We start from the raw sequence: 19,505 nt of genomic DNA, 5'->3' as shown, positions 1-19,505 counted from the left end.
CCCTACTGACTGAGGCCGGGAATTGAAGTCCAAAACATACGGAGGGTACCAGGTAGGGAAAGGTTGCAATGCAGCCTGTGTGAGCATGGAGAAAACCTACCAAAAGAAATACAGTCCCCATGTGCTCTAACTTCTGTTACCCCAAGAACATTTTTCTGCTTAATTTTTTAAACTAATTTGCTCCTTTCCTTTCTACAGTAGACATGACTTTCTGCTAATTAATTTTAACTTGCAGGAGTAATCTGTGGTACTTTTTTTTTTGAGGGGGGGCATATATTTTGCTTAATGCAAGACCAGCTCCCCCAGATACAAACCCTGTCCGTTTTCTAACAGCTCACTCCTTGGAAACACTTTTTATCTCTTTCTCTGGCGGAGGAATATGTGCTTAAGATCCATTCATATAAACTAACATGACCATCTTAGGATTGTACCACTAAAGAATGAAGGTGGGCGTCCATACCTCCCTTTCCAAGGCCAAAACTTCCACATCCACAGAAAACTTCCAAATCTGAGAGGAAGAGCCAAGCCTGGCCTAGGTCAGCCTCTAGTGTTACAGCCTTCTTCATGGAGGGAACCGTTCCACATATGATCAGCCACCTATATTATGGTACCGTCTGGAGTAATTCGTATCACACGCGCTCCTGAGCGTTAGGTGTTGCCTCTATTTCAAAATGGGTTAAGTGTCCAATTAGCAATAGCAATTAAGAGCTTGTGCCCAGTCCTCAGTGGCAATGTGTTCCACGTATTCACCACCTTGGCAGTTCTACCTTGAAAAACTAAAACTTACCTTGAAAACTAGCCTCACTTTCATGCTGGGTGCAGGGCAGAGTCACTCCCTTCTCCTACAGCCAGCATGGAAATACAGGCTGGTAGAAAAATATGCCTTTGTCATGCTGATAAGAGAAGGCGTCATCTGCTGCTACTCTGCCAGCCTGGTACACTTCCGGGCTGCTCCAGGGGAAAGGATTTCCCTTCCACTGAGGTCAGCAAGGAAACTGTGCAGGCTGGCCTGGAGCGAAAGGGCCATCGGTCGCTCTTCTACTACCCTGATCACTCACTTGCATGGAATTTCTGCTCACCGGGCAGGTTGTTAAATACAGAGCAGTGATAAATTCTTCTGGAAATGAGTCATTCCAGTGGCAGGTGAACATGAACACAGTTCTCATATGTTTTTCTTGAAAATTGTGACAGATTCACTTGCTCAATTAAACCCACAACATCGCAGGAGCAACAGCATCTCTGTCTTCCAGCACTCAACCTAACCAAAATAAAGGAATTTTATTCATATTTCCAAAAGACAGGACAGGACAGGACAGGAGAGCAGAGGAGAGCAGAGGAGAGCAGAGGAGAGCAGAGGAGAGGAGAGGAGAGGAGAGGCAGGGACAGAAGGAAGGAAGGAAAGAACAAATGAACGAAAGGACACAGCAGCCAAGAAATAAAGCTGAAAATAGAAAGGCATATTTACAAAACTGAACCTTGACATTTATCATTATAGATATGTATATATAACATTACAATAAGGTTGCCTAGCAGCATTCCTACTCAAAGTTACTGAAATAAGCAAAGACCTCAAGCATCAGAAAGAAATATGCAGAAGCCAGTGCAGCGGTTAGCAACATGCAAGCAGCTATAAATAAAAGTGCCCACTCATCTCAGTGCAGAATCCAAAATTTTAAAGTATTTTTAATCCAATAAAAGCTGGTGAGCCTTGCTCACACCCCCGCCCAACCCTGAGCTTTCAAAATGCATCAGGATGAAAAAAAATTGCTAACATAAACAAGAAAAAAATCCTCATTAAGAACGGCTCTTGCCAAAAGGCCACTTTGGGCAGGCCAGTGTTCAGAGACACAGGTGCCTAGTCCTAACGTTGCTCTTCTACACACCTCAGCTAAGGGATGTACTAGTTGGAGCAAAGGCGATTAGGCACACCATTCTGCTTACACAGCAGCTAATGCGACGTCCAATGCAAAACTCACAAGCAGGACACAAGTTGATCAGCCTGTTCCCATCCACATTGCTCAGCCGGAGGCATATTTGTGGCCCTTGACGCCGGGAACTAGAGGCGAAGGGATAGGCATGGCTCCAGAAAGCCCTGAGCGTGTTGGCTTTGGGAAGGGGGCTCTCATGACTGCCCCCGCTCTCCTTATCTGCACTGGGAAGCCACGATTATGTTGTTGCTAAAGCAGTAAGAATATATTTCTACTTTCTGCAAGATTTCCGTTCCACACTGATACACATGAGCAAACAAAATGGGGGAAAGCACATTTTTTTCCCAGCTGAAACATTTCCAGAAACTGCACCTCCCCATTTGCAATAAGCACTGGGGGAGATTAAAAGAGAAGGCCAGGGCAGGCATCCACCATGGACCCCAGCAGCTGGGACACAGCAACACGCAATCCAGTCAGCAGACACCATCATGAGGCCAAAACGGGCCCAGAAACTGCCAATTATTACTCAAAGTATTCTAGCACATTCTGCATCTATCCTAGATCCCTCGGCTCATTTCTTTTACCACAGCTGCAACCAGTTCCTGTGCTGAAAATATTAACATATAATTTCACGACAATGAACTCAACAGTTAGTGTGGGTGTGTTTATAAAGACGAGCATGTGCACACATGTACGCACACCACAAGCACAGTGTGTTTGCTTTCATGTTTGTGAAAACGGTTGCTACTGACTGCACACAAGCAGGAAGTTGCAGTGGTTTCAATGGATGAGGAAGATCCCAGAGATATCTTAATAAAGCTACTCTATCTGAAACTCAGAAGAGCCAGACACACTCATCTTCAACTGATGGGCCAAAATCCACCTTCAGAATAACCTGTGCTGGATCGGGATTGCAGTACTGCCACCGTATAGATATATAAAGAAAAAAATAAGTTCTGGGTGTCCAAATGCAGCCTCTGAGGTTGCATACCACAGTGCAGCCTCCCCCAACCCTGTGCTTTTCAGACACATTTGAACTGCAACATCCAGACTTCCCAGTCAATGGCCCTGCTGGATGGGAATTCTGGGAGCTGCAGTTCAAATGCCTCTGAAGGCCACCAGGTTGGGGAAGGCTGCCATAGTGAGCTATATGGTCAAAGAGCTGATATACAATATGTTCCTATGTCCTTAGTAACCCTTAGACTTCTTTTTCCCGTTTATGGTGTATGATTTTTAAGGACTTAATATATAAGAAAGTTCAGATGAAGCATCCTGTTTAGTCTAAGATCAATTTGATCATGGAGCTGCCTGCTAGGAATTTATGGGATAGATTAGCCCTGTGAGAAACCTGCTATCTATACAACTGGCTCTACTAAATTATAATCTAAGTGTGGTAAGAAAAAATGGTCCTGGCTTCACAGTGAAAAAAAAGAGACACCAACTTTAGATGCAACTCTTCCCACAGTTGAGCTTTATAGGGATGAGCTGGTCAAGTCATGCTCTCACTTTTATTTTCCTCCACCTTCCATCTTCAGCTGACCATAGCTGCTCATTCTGTTCAATCCAAAAAATGCAGCTAGCCTTAACTATGATTTAGGGAAATAAGCCAAGATTGTACATCATTTCTCTTGAAGCTGCCTGGTTTTGCTAAAACCTAGTAACCTAGCACTAACCTCAGTTTGCACGGTTTCATACAAAAAAGTAGCTGTGGTTAAGTGAAGATGGAAGCCAAAGCTTTCCATCTCCCACTATAATGGAGAAGAAAAGGGCATGTGGGATTCTAAAACTCATGTATATGAACTTAGGAATTTGCACACTCCCTCAACATACTAGATTTTACCATGATGTGCAATTTTTATCACTAGGACCTCATCTGTGTTTCATCCACATTTGATATTATTGCCATCTCATGTATATTCCAGAAAAGCTAAATACTATCACCAATCTATTTCTTGAAAGAAACTTGCAGGATCTATGTAAGTTTATCAGATCTCCAAAAAGTTGCTCTCCTATTATTTGAGCTAAGTTCCACGCACCGCAAACTAATTCTTACACAGACTGACTAATCCAGGTGGGTTCAGGGGTGGTCTGCTCCCCCTATAGCTGCTGCCTTTCAGATGTTCTGAAATGCAGTTCCCATAAGCCTCAGTCAACATTGCCAATGGTCAGGGATCATAGTCCCAAAACTTCTGGAGGACATTGGGTTGCCCCAGTTCCAAATAATGTCCTTGGACAATACAGAGAAGTGGCCATTTTCATGTTGCTTTGATTTTATGCAATTGATCCATAACTTTGAAACGTTAGGTATAAAAGTGAATTCAATCCAATATTAAAGCATAGCAACCAATATCATGGAGCATAAAGTCCATATTAGAACAGAGGGATACATAAACATGTTTTTACTGTACATCATACATATGGGGCTGGTAAGAAACAAGTGCTGATTACTCATTAAAAGCAGCTTTAAAAAAGCTTTTGTAAAAATGCAGAATTACTGTACTTCGGCGAAAACGACAAACTAGTAATTTTGTTATTATGCCACAGCAAGAGAATAAGCACCATTATACATAATCACTTGCATCCTTGACACTTACAATTTTGCTATTTGCTTATTAAGTGCATGCAACCAGAAACGGATGTTCTTTTCCACAAGATGAGAATCTTGATCAAAGACTTGGATACTCATCAGTTTATTAACTACCAGCAAAACTTTACATAATGGCTGGGAAACAGAGAGAGCTGTACACACACACACACACCAGTCCTATAAACCATCTCCAAACAGCAAACCAAAACAGGTTTAGAGAGACAGATTAGCATCTTTACCTCAACAGTTTTAAACCATGGCAGCATAGAGTCAGGGAGAGCTTATAACCATCAGGGACAGGGTCAGCTCCATTAGCTAACCTCTAGAGCAGCTTAATTTCTGTACACTTTTCCTCATCCATCACATCTCTCTTTAAGTGCCTAAACATGATTTCTCAGGGCCCACATGGGCCTTCCACCCTCAGCTTCTTTATTTTCTTTTGTTTAAGCTACTTCCATTTCTGATTGCTTGAACTGCATTCATTGTCAAAAACAGGGATCCAGCATGTGTATACTTTAATTAGACATGAATGACAAATGTCCTTCAGATTCCATACACTGTCTCTGGGATGTAGCAACAGTCCTTTCTACATACTTGGGAAATCAGAGACATATTTACTCACTTGTGCCTATAATTCCCACTGATGTCGCTCCCTTCCATATGGTACTTGTCCCTTCCTCCTGCAACCACACCCTGTTGGCTCCCCCACCTCTGTACAAAGGAAATGCCAGCAGGAACCGAGGCACTCTGGGATTTGTAGTCCTTGAGAAAACATGTCACACAATTAGATCCATTGCTCTCAAACAAGTCCCAGAGAGTCTACTTTTCAAGACTGGCATGATGTGAAGTGAAGAGCCAACCTCCAATACAATCTTCATTTAAATACAGAAAAGCAGCTTTGTGCTTTGCCCCTCAGACACTCCCACATCTCCCTTTCACTCAGGTTCTTGATCAACCGCTTTTAATTTTGCCTCACCAGTTTGCTAACTGGGAAAGGAGTGCTTTGGGAGAAGCCGCGGCCAATGTAGCAGTCCTTCTTAGAATGTGCAAGCCTTTACCATGACAGTCATTTTACAAAACTGCTCACATACTCTTTCAAAACTGTAAAAGGTCCTACTGACCCAAGAAAGGCTGGGAATCCTTGTCCTGTGCATCTGTTTCCTGAAGAAGTACACAAGCTCTCACTCTTTGCCTCTCCCTTTTAGACAGCAGCAACTCATGCTCTGGCATGTTACTGGTTCCTCTCCAACAAAGCTTCCGACTGGTTCCAGCAAATCTCTGGATGCCTCACAGAGATGCAGTGAAGTAAGTGCGGACAGATATACAGTGGGAGCCCCTTATCCACTGTCTCACGTATGACGGTTTCACTTAACCATGGTTGACCTTCCACATTCATGGGGTGCAGAACCTCTGCAAAAGTGGAAAACCCATGAGTATCTCTAGAAAAAAGTGGGCATCTCTAGAGTCTTCACACCCACTGGGAGACAAAGCACATGAGCTAGTACTGGAACAAAGAGCATGGCATCCTCAGAGTTTCTAGAGAGATTCCCAGTTTTCCTCTAGAAATATTTTACCTTTGTGGGAGTCCTGCACCCCAACCCCTGCAAAGGTAGAGGGCCAACAGTATCAGGCATCTGGTGGGGGTCTTGAAATCTATCCCTCATGGATACAGGGGTCCTACTGAACCGAAGCATAACCTGGAAACGTAGCCTCGTTTCCCTCTCATTCAGCACAGACGGGACCAGACTGAAAGGAGCTGACAATAAAGTCATATTGCCCATTTTCAAATCTATGATGCAACCATGCTGAGCATACTCTGCACGGTTCTGGTTTCCTCACTTGAAAAAAAGATGCATAGAATTGGAAAAGGGGCAGAAAAGGTCAACTAAAACTATCTAGGGACTAGAACAACTCCACTATGAAGAAAAGCTACAACAGCTCGGTTTAGAAAAAAGGCAAGTAAGGGGAGATACGGCAGATATGTACGAAATAATGTCTGCTGTGGGGAAAGAGGAGAGGGAGACATTTTTCCCATTCAATAGAATCTGGGGTTAGATGCAGCGATGGCCAGAAACTTGGACAGCTTCAAACGGGGATTGGGCAAAAACCTGCAGAAGAACTCTGTCTGCGGTTTCTAGTTCTGATGGCTCCAAGCTGCGCCCAAGATCAGAAGCAATAGGCCCGTGCACACAAGCTGCTAGTGAACATGGGTGGAAAGTGCCATTGCACTCATGCCCTGCTTGTAGGCCTCTTGTGGGCAGCTGGTTGGACACTATGCGAAAAGAGTGCCGAACTAGACAGACATCTATAGTTCTTTTGAGGACAAGGTTCTTACATTCTCAGCGGCTGAGGTGGTACTCCACCTTCCCCCAATGTTGAACCCTGCTCTGTTAAACTCATAGCATTATAAAGCATTATAATCCTCTGAAAAATGGCTGAAATCAGTTTCTGTACCTTCACAACCACGAACAAGTTTTATCTTCCTCTCCACCTACCCTTCAAGTAGTCCTATCTGCTATGAACTAGTTTTTAGGCATGTGTACATCTTTAGGAGCCAAACTGACCTGCAATGGTTACTGAAAACAAATATTTCAACATTCCTCAGTGCCAATAATGCCACCACCGCAAACAATATTTTTCTCTACTGTAATCAAGCAGAAGCATGAAAGTAAAACATAAAAACTGCCCCCAAAATAACCCCAGAATTTTTCCATCCTATAGCAGAACTGTGTCAAAAAGGTCACTGTGAAAAATATTTTGTGTATACACAGGAAGATGTAATACTTCAAAACAAGCATGTCTGCAAACCTAGATATTAAAGGGATACCATTTACTAGAGAGCAGCGATGAAAGCAAAAGTTGTTTTCCTTTTCTCTGTTTGGAAGGGGAAGAGGATGCCTGGCACACTTCAAAAATGAAGTGCTGGGCTACAGCCACTGTCCATTCTCATTGTATAAGCATGTTTCTGAAAACACCACATCTGGTGTTCTTGGAAGTCAGCACTGCATTGGAGGGCTGCATTTCACTTTGCAACATGAGAGCTTCCCAGTCATTTTTTAAAAAAAAATTAAAATGCGTTAGAATTAAATAAAAATCAGGAGGCTTCAGGAATAAGTTGGCCCATATACAGGCAGTTCCCAGGTCATGAACAAGTCCCATTCCTGAGAAAAACAGAATTTTTTCTTTAAGTTGGATCACATATAGTCAGACCTCCACACTTGTAGGGGTTAGGGGTGCAGGACCCCCCCAAAAGTGAAAAAACCATAACCTTCCTCCCACCCCATCCAAACTTACCAGGCCCTGCTCTTTTCAACAAGGAAACGCTGGAGAGATTTCCTTCTCCAGATGGGTGAAGAACGAAGGCATTTCCTTGGATCCTCCCTCCCTCCCATTTCGCTTCCCTTCTCTCTAGTGCTGCTTTGGAAGCCCTCCTTCTATCCTGATTTGCTTCCCCTCCCTCTATGGTAATGACGCTTCCCCACAGTGATGTTTAAAAAGTCAATGGGCTTTATGGTAGCTTGTTTCTAAGTACAGGTTTACTCATATTTTGGATGATCCTAACTCAAGGACTGCCTGTATTACTTGCATATGAAAGGGACAATGAAGAAAATGGATGCATTTGAAACATGGTGCAGGAGGACATTTTTGTGAATACTCCGGACCGACCCAAAGATGACAAAATGAGTCCTAGACCAATCAAGCCAGAGCTTTCCCTAGGACGAAATATATTGAGATGAGGCCACTGTATTTCAAGCACATCATGAAAAGGCAAGACTCACTGGAGAAGACAATCATGCAAGGGAAAGTCAAAGGGAGAATAAAAGGGGGAAGATCAAACAGGAGATTACTTGACTCCACAGCCTTCAATTTACAAGCGCAGAATAGGACTGCCATGGGTAGAACATTTTGGAGGGCTTCATTCACGGGGTCATCCTAAGTCAGAGACAACTTGATGGCATGTAAAACATCCACTCCAACCTCCACTGATCTTCTCCTCTCTATGGCTCCTTCCTGAATCACAAAGGGACACAAGGTTCTCAGCATTCTCCTGCTTCTGCTATTGCTGTGTTGCTATTCATGCACAGGGCACATCTCAGACACATGCAGAAAATGAATGGGGCAGGGGAGAGAGAGAGAGAGAGACAGGAAAATGTTTTGAGGAAAAACTTTATTTTCCTGGCCTTCACATTTCTGAACGTACATCCCATACTAGCTGGCAGTGGTGGGCTAGAACTGAACAGGTTCTAGCAAACACCTGAGATTCAGTGTAGTCATTACACTGATGGACTGGGACTTATGAGAACCAGGTTTTGGCACTCATTTGGCTATAAAACTTACTGGGTAACTGCGGGGCTGTCACCGAGGCAGAGAGTCAGGTAGACTGCAATAGCCTCCTTGCAAGAGAGAGGGAGGAAAACAGGCAACATACAAACTGCCTGGCTTTGCCTTCACAGAGGAGACAATACAGACCCTATCAAAAAGCCACTCTGTCCAGGCCCAGGATTGGGGCGAGCAGTTTGTAGACCAAAGCACCTGGAAAGCAATGTCCCATATCCCGCACTGTCAGCTGACCATAAACTGCCCACTCCCGCCAGGAGCCTTCCCGTAAAGAGATGCAACACCACGGATTGCAAGCTATGGGTATTTAAACTTCTCCCACAAGACTCTAAGAAACAAACCAGAGTCCACAAGAGACCTGTCATACTCGGTGCAAGAACAGGCGTGCCCTATACACACATCTAATGTGTCAGCGTACAGTAACAACTGTTACTTACGCTGCATTCAGTTGTGGCCTGCAGCGCTGGCAAAAGTGCCAAAATGTTGCGCATGCCAAGTACCTGAGTAAGCTGCATCACAAAGCAACTTGGGCGATTGCATCACACCACTTGCTAAATCTCATGAACCAACAACTAGATCCTCTTATCTGCAGCACAACTAGACACAAAAATAGACAGTGCCAGCAAATGGCCTTTGTCATGGCATCTTTTCACAGGAGTGTCACCCCAATACATCCTAGGATTGCTGGAATTTGTAGTCTAACACCTCTGGAGATTTGGGCAAGGCTGTCTTAGAGCAGGAAAGGGCAACACGTGGCCTTCCGGATGCCTCAGCTTACACTTCCAACCAGGCCTTGCCAGCATAGCCAATAATGAGCCATGCTGGGAGTTGCAAGGAAAAAAATATATTGGAGGGTCCCCAGTGTCCCACTCCCGCCTTGGGGTACTGCAGTAACACAGCAATAATTCAAGACAACATATTAACTTTAGTACTGCCGAAGCCACACTGTGGCAAAGCTGTGTGGAATCTGTGTGAGAGCTACATCACAAGCGGGTGATTTCTAGGAAAATAACAAAATGTTAGCACACATTGTTCCTGCCACACCCGCCCCCCCCATAAAGCAAACTTGCCAGATCTAGTAAGACTGAGGTCACCTCATAATGAAGTAAATGGTTCACGTTCACTTCCTCTTGCAAAAAGAGTAAAATATGAGGGACCTCCCCCCCCTTCCTTTCACTCTTGCACTGCATCTGGCTGGCAGGACATAGATACACTGAGCAACGCAGCCAGCAAAAACAGTTTTGCTCTTATGTCTATTTCTTTAGAGCAGCTAACCAGCTTTTTGGAAAGAAAAATTAAAATACACAATATACATGTTTCCATGAACTAGAAAGTGCTGCAATAAGTCCTCAAGAATGAAGCAAAGACCAGACTCGGTGTAGCCGTCAAGACGGTGAACGGACTGGAACTGCGGATGCTTCTCTACCCACCACTTTCAATCTCATCTGGAGCAGGGCAGGAGGCTGACAGCAGGAGGAGCAAATTGACAGCAGAAGGAGAATGCTGCAAGCCACTTTGAGTTCCCCGCCCCCAAAAGTGGGATATAAATCTAATAAATAAATAATCTTTCCCAACAGGTGCTGCCCAAACCTCTTTTAACTGGAGAGTTTCTCCATTTGAAACAGAAACTCTTCATAGAAAGGAAGGCTGCTTCATGAGCATGCCAAGATCTGGGAGGTGGGAGGGAGAGACAAGAAACGTTACAAGAAATCTCCCTTTCCCCAATTTTTCCAAAAATCCCTGGGAGGAAAATGGCACCCCACCAAATCCTCAGTTTCACCATTTTTTCTGGCTTCGTTCTAGGCCTGTGTGTCGCTAGGGGCCTGTGCCTCCCCAGAAGGCAGCAGATGAACAGAACTGCCCCTGTAAGACTGGTTCCCGCCCCACCACCACAGGTCTCATCCAGCAAGGTTCTTTTCACCTGGCCAAAAGCAAAATTCAACACTGATGTGCAGGTTCCTACTTGAGTGTGAAGCAGAGTTCTGAGGGCCATCAGAAGTTCTAAGACTCCAGAATTATCAGGGAACACTCATTCCCTGAGAAACATCCAGCCGTAATCTTTTAGCAAAGCAACCACCAAATCAGCTAAAAACCCCTGACATGAAGAAAGATTTGGCCACCAAATTACCCACAAGGTGTTACCATGATCTCCGGTAAGCACAGTGTGTCAGCTCAGGAACAGACCAAGCACAGTGCATTCAGTAAAGGAAACCTTCCTGGGGCCTTTTACAACTCATAATACAATAGAAACTGGTTCAATGAAGTGCTGGAACAACAGCAGCAGTGTTGAGCTAATTCAGGGTCAATAAATCAGGAGTCACACTGACCAATCACCAGATTAGCAGACACCTCCAGGATTTTCTTCCAGGCAATGCAGGATGGAATTAAATGCTACACGCAGCACAGGGCTCCTGCCGAAAAAGAGCAACCACGCATCACCGGCCATTCAAGGAGCAAGCACAGCACACCTGTTCTCTCATTGTCCCTTGTGCTGCACATTTCTTGCTGCTGTCTAGACCCAGGGCAAGCCACACTAGGTACGGTACAAGAGAAGAGGCTCTAAGGGGTGCTTCCTTGATAGAACCCCAGTTTTCTTGCAATGTTTAGTTCTGCCCTCTCTGCAAAGTAGCCAGGACTGTTAACCGACTGAACTTTTGCACACAGGCCACATAAACCTGATCTCATTCCTTCTCCGTCACAGTTCTGCCAAGCGCTTCCCCCCTGCATCTCGCATAAAAGATTTCGCATCAAATCATCCTCTTATTCTGGGAATTATGAACTAAGCAGTTCTCTCCACACACTCACACAGAGTCTATCAACACGGCTAGAACAAAATGACACAGCTACTAAATTGCAACCAACAGTTATCCATGCACTGAACATATCCCGATTCCGCAGTCAAGCCTTCCTCAGCCCGGTGTCACGAAGACATGTTTGCCTGCATTCCCAATCTAGCGTGGCCAGCTGCACAACTTCCATCAGCCCAAGTCAGCAAGGCTGAGTTAGGAATTGTAGAAACTGCGGTCCAGAAGATCCAGATTTCCTCCCCTTGTCTTAGGCAGTCAACAACTCTCCCAAAAGACACTCTAATCAGCCTGCTCTCTGTACAGTTGCTACCCTTGTTCCTCGCTCAGTTGCAGAAAACACAAAAGAACCATGTGGCTCTCTCTTGTTTGTCTACAAGGCACCTCAAGACTCTTTGCTGTTCTAACAAAGGGCAACGTGCACCAATGTACTGACTTACTCCAGGCAAGGGCTGATAAGACACATTTCCTTTGGTGCCAATGACCGAGTCGACTTCTGGCCAGCATCCCTAAATGTAAATACATCTAATTCTTTAACAAAACATACTAGGGAACAACAGAGTCAACAAAGAGAAGCTTGCATTATGGCGAGTCCAAAAGCCAGCCTCCTGGTAGACTAAAACTCCAGGCTGGAAGGATTGAAGGGGGCAAGGAAGGGAGCCGGACAGAGGGGATATAAGATATGTTGAAGGTTCTAGCCTTCTTCTCCTGTAAAATGTCATCCCAGGACAGCAGAAACAGCAAAAATGCACAGTGGGGGGAGCAGGGAGATGAAGCTTCTGCCCGCCAACCCGCTCTGCATTGGGTGAGCACATCTCCCCCTCCCCCCCGAGCTGGAGGGCTCTCGCTCATCACAACTGGATTGCACCTAAGAGTGTGTGTGTGCAACACCAGTGTGAAACCAATTTCCTTGGCTCAGTCTGCACTCAGAGTGCAGGTGGGTAAGAATTTCATTTCCAGTCATGTTTGCTAACTTTCCTAAATTCACAAAGTTTTCACTATTTAGGAGCAAAGCTTGATATTTTTAAAAAATGTGAATGTGACTGAAATTGGTGGCAAATTTGCCCATCTCTGGCACATTCTTCCTCAATCGGATATCTGCCTTACTGAGCCCCTCTTCTGCACCTGGCTCCAGTCAACAGGCCTTAAAAGCCCTCCATTGCACAGATTCTGGCCACAAGGAGAATTTTCCTCAACCTTGTTCCAATTCCAGAAATGCTTTCTGTTCCCTCAATGGACACAGCCTACCTACACAATGTGTTCTTCTCTAGGTTGCAAACATATAACAGAACTCCAAGGGCTTGGAAAAATACCAAGCTGGACAAGGAGTGGTACAAAAGAAGCATTTAACTCTTTTCGGGACATGTACCTACAATGCGTTCTGCCACCTAAACTAATTTATACAGGCCCATTTCCATAAAATAATCTGAGAACAAAAAGCACTCCAGGGTTTTAAATATTACTGCCATATTTTATAAAGCATCTAAGTGCTGTTTGTATAAGGAAAGGGAAGACAGTATCATCTTTGAATGATACAAGATGGAAAAGGTAATCGGGGCAGCAGCTTCTGCTCTGGCTGATGGATGAAGCCAGGTTGGTCTATCCCTTGCCAGGATGCTTGTCCAGGAAGTACAGAAAGCAACACTGGAATGTATTATAAATGATGCAAAGACGACTTTAAGGTTGGAACACAATGCCTACTTTCCTAGCAGCAAGACTTACTGACTTAGTGGGACTTACCTCCAAGGGGACACACCACTGTCAGTCGGTGATTGCTGTGTAATGATACTATTAGAAGCCAAATCCAGGCACATAAAAGGAGAACAAAGTGCCTCTTCGGTTCTCTACACCTTCTTTAGCCATACCTACCATTCATCACCTGCCTATCTGTGTGATGGCTGGTCATAAACCCAGATCAAGCAGAACTGCACAAATGATTCCCCTCGCCTCCAAGCTACCTCACTATCTCACTATTCTGGAAGGCCAGCATTCTTCCAGTTGTGCTGCTTTCATATTTGAAACACCAGCATAAAAAAAATAACACGCTACCCATGGATATGCTCTCCTTCCTCTCCCAGTCTTTACCTGCTATCTCTGCCCATTGCTCTCAGGTGAGTAATACATCTGTCTGGGCATACACATATTTTGCAGTAAACTGAAAATGGACAGAGGCCAGCAGTTTTGCCTCCATCATCACTGCCTGGAAGACAGTACAGAGCAGAGCATGGAAAGAAAACCACACCTCACAGTGGGAGGGAAGGAAAGAGTCATCACTCAGCACTAAAGCAGATGCGCTGCATGCAAAAGGTCCCGAGTTCAATCCCAGGTGAGGCTGGAAATACTCCTGCAGGGAACCCTGGAGGTGGTATCAACCATCAACCACCAAAGTTCTGATTCCATGCAAGGCAGCTTCCTCTGCAGGCTAAAAGGATACCCTCTCATGGATTAGTAAAGGGTGCCAACTGGGAAATCACCTGCACCAAGACAGATACGCTCAGGCTTCTTGCTAGCTTTTTCTACCTTCCCAGTCTCTGTACCAGCTCCTTGGCCTCCCATTCACTCTCTCCTGGCTTATCAATTCTCCAGCACTGATGTAATAAGCTGGCATGTGGGGAGAGGCTCTCTTGGATGAAACAAAGCCATCCTCAGAGGTCTATTACAGGATGTTTGGGGTATGTGTGTGTGTTAGTGTATTTAAACAAAAACCAAAACAACACTACTATATCTCCATCATATTCTTTCAGCTCCACTTTAGAGATGAGCAAAAGCTCAATCATCCCCCTCCCCGCAAAGGCGACCCTTTTTAGTTGTTGCTGTTGCTGTCATTGTTTCCCTTTCAAAATGAATTCTACACTTGGAAAAGAGGGTGGAGGTGATGGCTGTCCATCATTGCTGCTGGGCTGGGCATCCAACATCCCTTTCTCTCATCCAGCTATTGTGGAAGGCAATTGCAGAATTGCCCTGATTGTTTTCCCCATTCATTTCAGTGCGCAAAAGGATCTAGGAATCCACCTGACCCCTCCACTGAAGTGGATGCTCACATTTGGGAGGCTATGCTTGCAGCCAAAAGAGGCTGCCTAAATGGAAAGAGACAAAATTATTTGCGGAGAAAGCCTCAATATTTCCACGAAATACATTTGTAAAATATTTTAATCCCTTCTTCCTGCGATAGAACATATGTGTGCACACACAAATCAGACGCCCATCAATTCTTCACTATGATTCACTAGATACACTAGTCTTCTTAGCAGAATAGATATGGATTTCTGGGAAGAAAATTTAAAATATCCAAAACACTTCCTCAGGTTGTAAACTAGCAAGTAAGACAGAGATATTAGTGCTGAGCTCCTACCTTTTAGTTCGAGGGATGGGGAGGAAATGGAAGTGGTGCGATCCCCCCCCCACACACACACACACACGCTTCACCTGCCTGTGCAAAACCAAAAACGACTGCTCACGCTTTAATCTCCCCCTTCCCAGCCCTCCGTGTAGTTTTCATTCCTCAGCCCCTGGCTTTGCAAGGAAACAGAACCTCCCAAGTCTTGATTTTTGCATGATTCACGAATCAAGCCCTGAAACCCGAGTACGAAGTTCGTTCAGGTGGTGGTGAGGGCGAGGGCCACCTACAGACTCGCGTGTGGTTCCCCCCACGCACACACACCTAGAAAACAGAGGGATCCTCCAACTGGACCAGGCAGGCGCGGAAGAGTACTCAAGACTTTGATCGCTTCGCTCTCTGAGCAGCTTTGTTTACAACACACCGCCCTGATCCCCCTAATAAAGATTATGCGATCAAGTGGCAAGTCCAGCACCGGGGACTCGGAAAGAAAAGGGGAGCGAGGCAACGGGGGAGGGGGAGGGGCTTCTTTGTAGGAAGGGAACCGCATCTCCGGTGACTGTCCATTCATTGCCCCGTTTCGCAAGCCAGCCTTGTGGAAGAAAACCTGCCTTGCCCCCCGCCCTTTCCTCTCCTCCCCCGCGCTTCTCCCCCCGCTCCGGAGGAGCAAACCAAGTCCCGAAGAGCGACCCAGAGACTTCCCCGCTTTGCAAAACGGAGTCCCACGGAGGAGGGGAGAGGGACAACAAAGAGTGCAAGCGGGAGGCGATCCAAAGCATTCAAGCCAAGCCCGAAATCACGCGTGCAAGGCACAGCCGCCACCCCACCCCCTTTCCGAACGCCGGACTTACTTCTTCTTCCGAAAGTCCATAGACCGGCTCCACTGCCCCAGTCGCCATGGATCCGGAGGCTGCAAGTCCCGCGGGGAGTGCAGGAGCGAGCAACGCTGCCGACGGATAAGCGGGGCGGGGGGCTGGAAATCCCCGGGCAAGCACCAATGCACCGCCGGGAAGGCGGCGAGCAGGCGAGCTCGCCCTCTCTCTCTCGCTCGCTCTCTCCGTGCAAGGAAGCCGACGGCGAAACCCAGGTGAGCAGCAGGAGCGTTTCTCGTTCCCAGAGACGAGGAGGCGGGAGTGGGGGGGCTGAGCACGAACCGAGCGATGGGGAAGCCCGGGAAAGCACGCCGGTCTTGCTGCTGTCGCCGCCGCCGCCGCCGCCGCCGCCCGCCGGGGCGAGAGGGAAAAAGCACCACAGCGGCACCGAGGATTCGAACTCGCACCCTCGGGGTCCTGCTGCGCCTGCCCCGCGCCTGCTGGCTCTGTGACGGCCGCTGCCCGCAAGCCCGCCCGGCGCACACGATCACGAGCGAGCCCCTTCGATGCCCAGCGCTGGAGAAGGGGGAGGCGGCGCTGAAGCCGCTGGCGGAGGCGGGGAAAGCCCTCGCTGGGGCCAATCCCCGACGTTATCAATAATAAAGGGCGGAGCTAAGAGAACTAGCAGGTTAGGTTGAGGGTTGTGTGGGTTTTCTCTAACTCGATACCCGCCCCGGGGGGCGCGGCCGGGCGGGGACACGGAGCGAGGGAGAGGGAGAGGAAGAGGAAGAAAGCGGGGGAGGAAGAGGGAAAACCAGGCGTGAAAGCAGTTGCAGCGTTTCTCTGGTTTCTGGTGCTGAGTGGCAGATAGTGGTAGAGCAATGGCAGGGAGACACATTTCAGATTCTGCACTTTGGTAAGATTGTTGCAATAATGTGTATTAGCAAAGCATTCTGAATTCCTTTTCTCCGAACACCCTGATAGCATTAATTCGTGCAATAAAGTAGCATTGATCCTTCTTTTATTCTGCTTATTTTATCCTTCCTTTATGCACACGATTTTTCATTCCAGCATAGCTCCGGAGTGCTTCACATGCTGGTTTCCCGAAGTGAACTCCATAGGATAAGGCGCCTCCCAATGGTCAAGATGTGGAACTACCGCTATAATTTTGGGAAGAGGAAATTCGCGTATAAATCCCTTATTTTTTTTAAGAAGGAGCCATCCACAAATTATTAATAGTATGCCGAGGAAGGGAGAGACTTTGTCTGAACCATAGTGTAAAGGAATTTAGAAGTGTGTGGCTTATAGGATTTGGTTTTGCAAGGTTTCTTTATCAGCTCATCCTATCTCTTTCTGGTTTAGCTTAAAAATCTCCCCATGCGATCTCCAGTGCTGTAATGTTTGGGTTAAAAACAAAGTAGGCTGGTGTTTAAACACAAACAAGTACTGGTCTGAAGTGTTTGCTTCTGTGGGTTTTAAAACACATTTATTCGCAATCTTCATTGGGCCAACAAGACCTTTTATTTTGGACATATACTAACAGTGTGCTTTATACTGTAAACATCAATAATGTGAGATTTCTGGAAAGAGCAGAGCTGCATAATTTTCCAGAAAAATTTCCAGTGCTGTAAATAATGTTATCTGATTTAACATGTTAGCCTGATGTGTTTTTGCTACCTAACACACATGCTCCCTCAATAAGCAAACAAAAATATCTCATATTTAGGAAACAACTAACAATGTAATCCATGTCAATTTTATGTGCAGTATAGATATAGCAAAGGTTTTACCATAGCCCCAAAATATTTTAGCTGAAATATTTGCTAGTGGGGAGATTAAATTAGCCACACAATATAGTTAAAATGTTCTAGTCTAGCACTTTCAAAGCTTTATACGGAAATTATATCATTGAAACAGTTGTAAAGCTGTAAAGACCAAAGCATGTGCTTCCTTAAGATATTTGTTTATATTTAACCAAAAATAACTACTTCTGGGGAAAAACACCATTTTTAAGATATAGATGCAAGGAGAATGAATATATCTTCTTTCAACAGTTTATTTTGCAGAGAAATCCATAACAGCTTCACTCTTACAGGTTCCATTTCAAGTTGAGGGAAATCTGATTCAGAACAATGAACATTTTTGTTTCACTGGTGGATGGAGAAGCATTTGTGGGCGCATACTGGGTAATTAATTAATTAGAGGCTGCTATTAATTAATAAAAATACCTTAAAATTTACTTTAAAAATTAAAATATCGGGCCAACAAAATGGTTTCTGTCTGGGGTCAAAAGGAGTAGAAAATTGGTGCCAGGCGAATCTCTCTGTGGAGCTGATCCCACAGTTGGGGTGTCGCTCACCATCAGTAAGGCCCTTCTCATAGCACCCCTCTTAGTTTTCTTGGAGATGGGGCTCTCCAAGAAGGACTTCAAATGACGATCTTAGGGTCTGTGTAAGCACATATGGGAAGAGGTGTTCCTTTAAATGGTCCCAAGCCATTCAGGGATTTAAAATTAATGTTAACACTTTGAATTGGGCCTGGACTTCAATGGGACTATCAATGAAGTTGATGATGGCGTTATATGTTCATATTGGCCAGTCCTCATCAGCAACCCCACTGGCATATTCTGGACCAGTCCTGGATCAATTGGAGTTTGTTGACCATCTTCAAAGGCAGCCCCATGTAGAGTGTGTTACAATAATCCAAACAAGAGGTTACCAGAGCATGGATGTATGTTGCTAGGTTCTGACTGTCCAGAAAGGGTTATAGTTGGTGAATCAGGTTAAGCTCATAAAAGGTGCTCCAGGCCACCAAATCCACCTGAAATTTAGTGAGAATTCAAGATCCAAGAGCATCCCTCAAACTGCAAACCTTTAGGGGGACAGATGTAATATCACTCATCTGGACAGAGCATCCCCCCCACACACACACACACCCATGGCACCTCTGTCTTGTCAGTGTATTGGCCCTCATCCAATCCATTATCCAGTCCAGGCACTGATGTTATGTATGTATTTATTTATTTATTTAAAGTTTTTATATGCCGTTCCCTTGCTACATAGCCTCGGGGCGGCTTACAGCAAGAGCAAACTGAAGGGACGGCTCACTCTGATTCAGAGTGGCCACTGCCTCACCTGGGCTGATGAAAAGGAAAGGTAGAGCTGAGTGTTATGATGACACCTCAGCCCATACCTCTGGACATCTCCCAGTGATTTCAGGTAGATGTTGAACAGCACGGGGGATAAGAAAGAGCCCTGCAGAACTCCATGGCATAAATGCCATGGTGCAGAGCCATAGCCCTCCAGCACCACCATCTGGAATTGTCTGGTCAGGTAGGAGCAGGACTGCTACTCTCAAACCGGCCAGCCTGTCCAGAAGGACACCATGGGTGATCGTATTGAAAGCCACTGAGAGGTCCAGGAGAACCAACAGGGTCACATGCCCCCTGTCATTCTCCTTGCAAAGGTTATTCCACAGGGCTACTAAGGCAGTCTCCATTCTGAAACCAGGCCTGAAGCTCAGCTGAAATGGACCAAGATGGTCCCTTTCATATGAGAGCACCTGAAGCTCTTTAGCCACTCAGACACCCCTGCTCATGTGTTTGTGGGATCCCACGTGCAGCAGGCTGGCTACTGTGTGAAGAGCATGCTGGACTTGATGGACCCTTGGCCTGATACAGCGTGGCTCTTCTTACCTTCT

The 19,505-nt window shown here is 45.7% G+C and overlaps 1 protein-coding gene across 4 annotated transcripts in view; it reads right to left on the bottom strand.

The window, feature by feature from the left end:
• Positions 1–16,273, bottom strand: part of NEDD4L (NEDD4 like E3 ubiquitin protein ligase) — a 276,361-nt gene extending 260,088 nt beyond the window's left edge. For 2 of the 4 annotated variants that reach the window (XM_044431162.1, XM_044431172.1), the window contains exon 1: positions 15,846–16,271. In XM_044431162.1, the coding sequence (XP_044287097.1) occupies positions 15,846–15,893 (48 nt within the window). In that variant the 5' untranslated portion in view covers positions 15,894–16,271. Of the gene's footprint in view, positions 1–15,845 lie in introns of all 4 variants that reach the window. The other 2 variants (XM_044431161.1, XM_044431165.1) reach the window with 2 other exon arrangements.
• Between the last annotated feature and the right edge of the window lie 3,232 nt (positions 16,274–19,505).

The sequence above is a fragment of the Varanus komodoensis genome, unplaced genomic scaffold (assembly GCF_004798865.1).
Source record: "Varanus komodoensis strain SLA01 unplaced genomic scaffold, ASM479886v1 scaffold22, whole genome shotgun sequence".
Taxonomy (NCBI): Eukaryota; Metazoa; Chordata; class Lepidosauria; order Squamata; family Varanidae; genus Varanus; species Varanus komodoensis.
The sequence above is the reverse complement of the archived record's forward strand: the minus strand, read 5'-3'. Positions and strand labels throughout refer to the sequence as shown.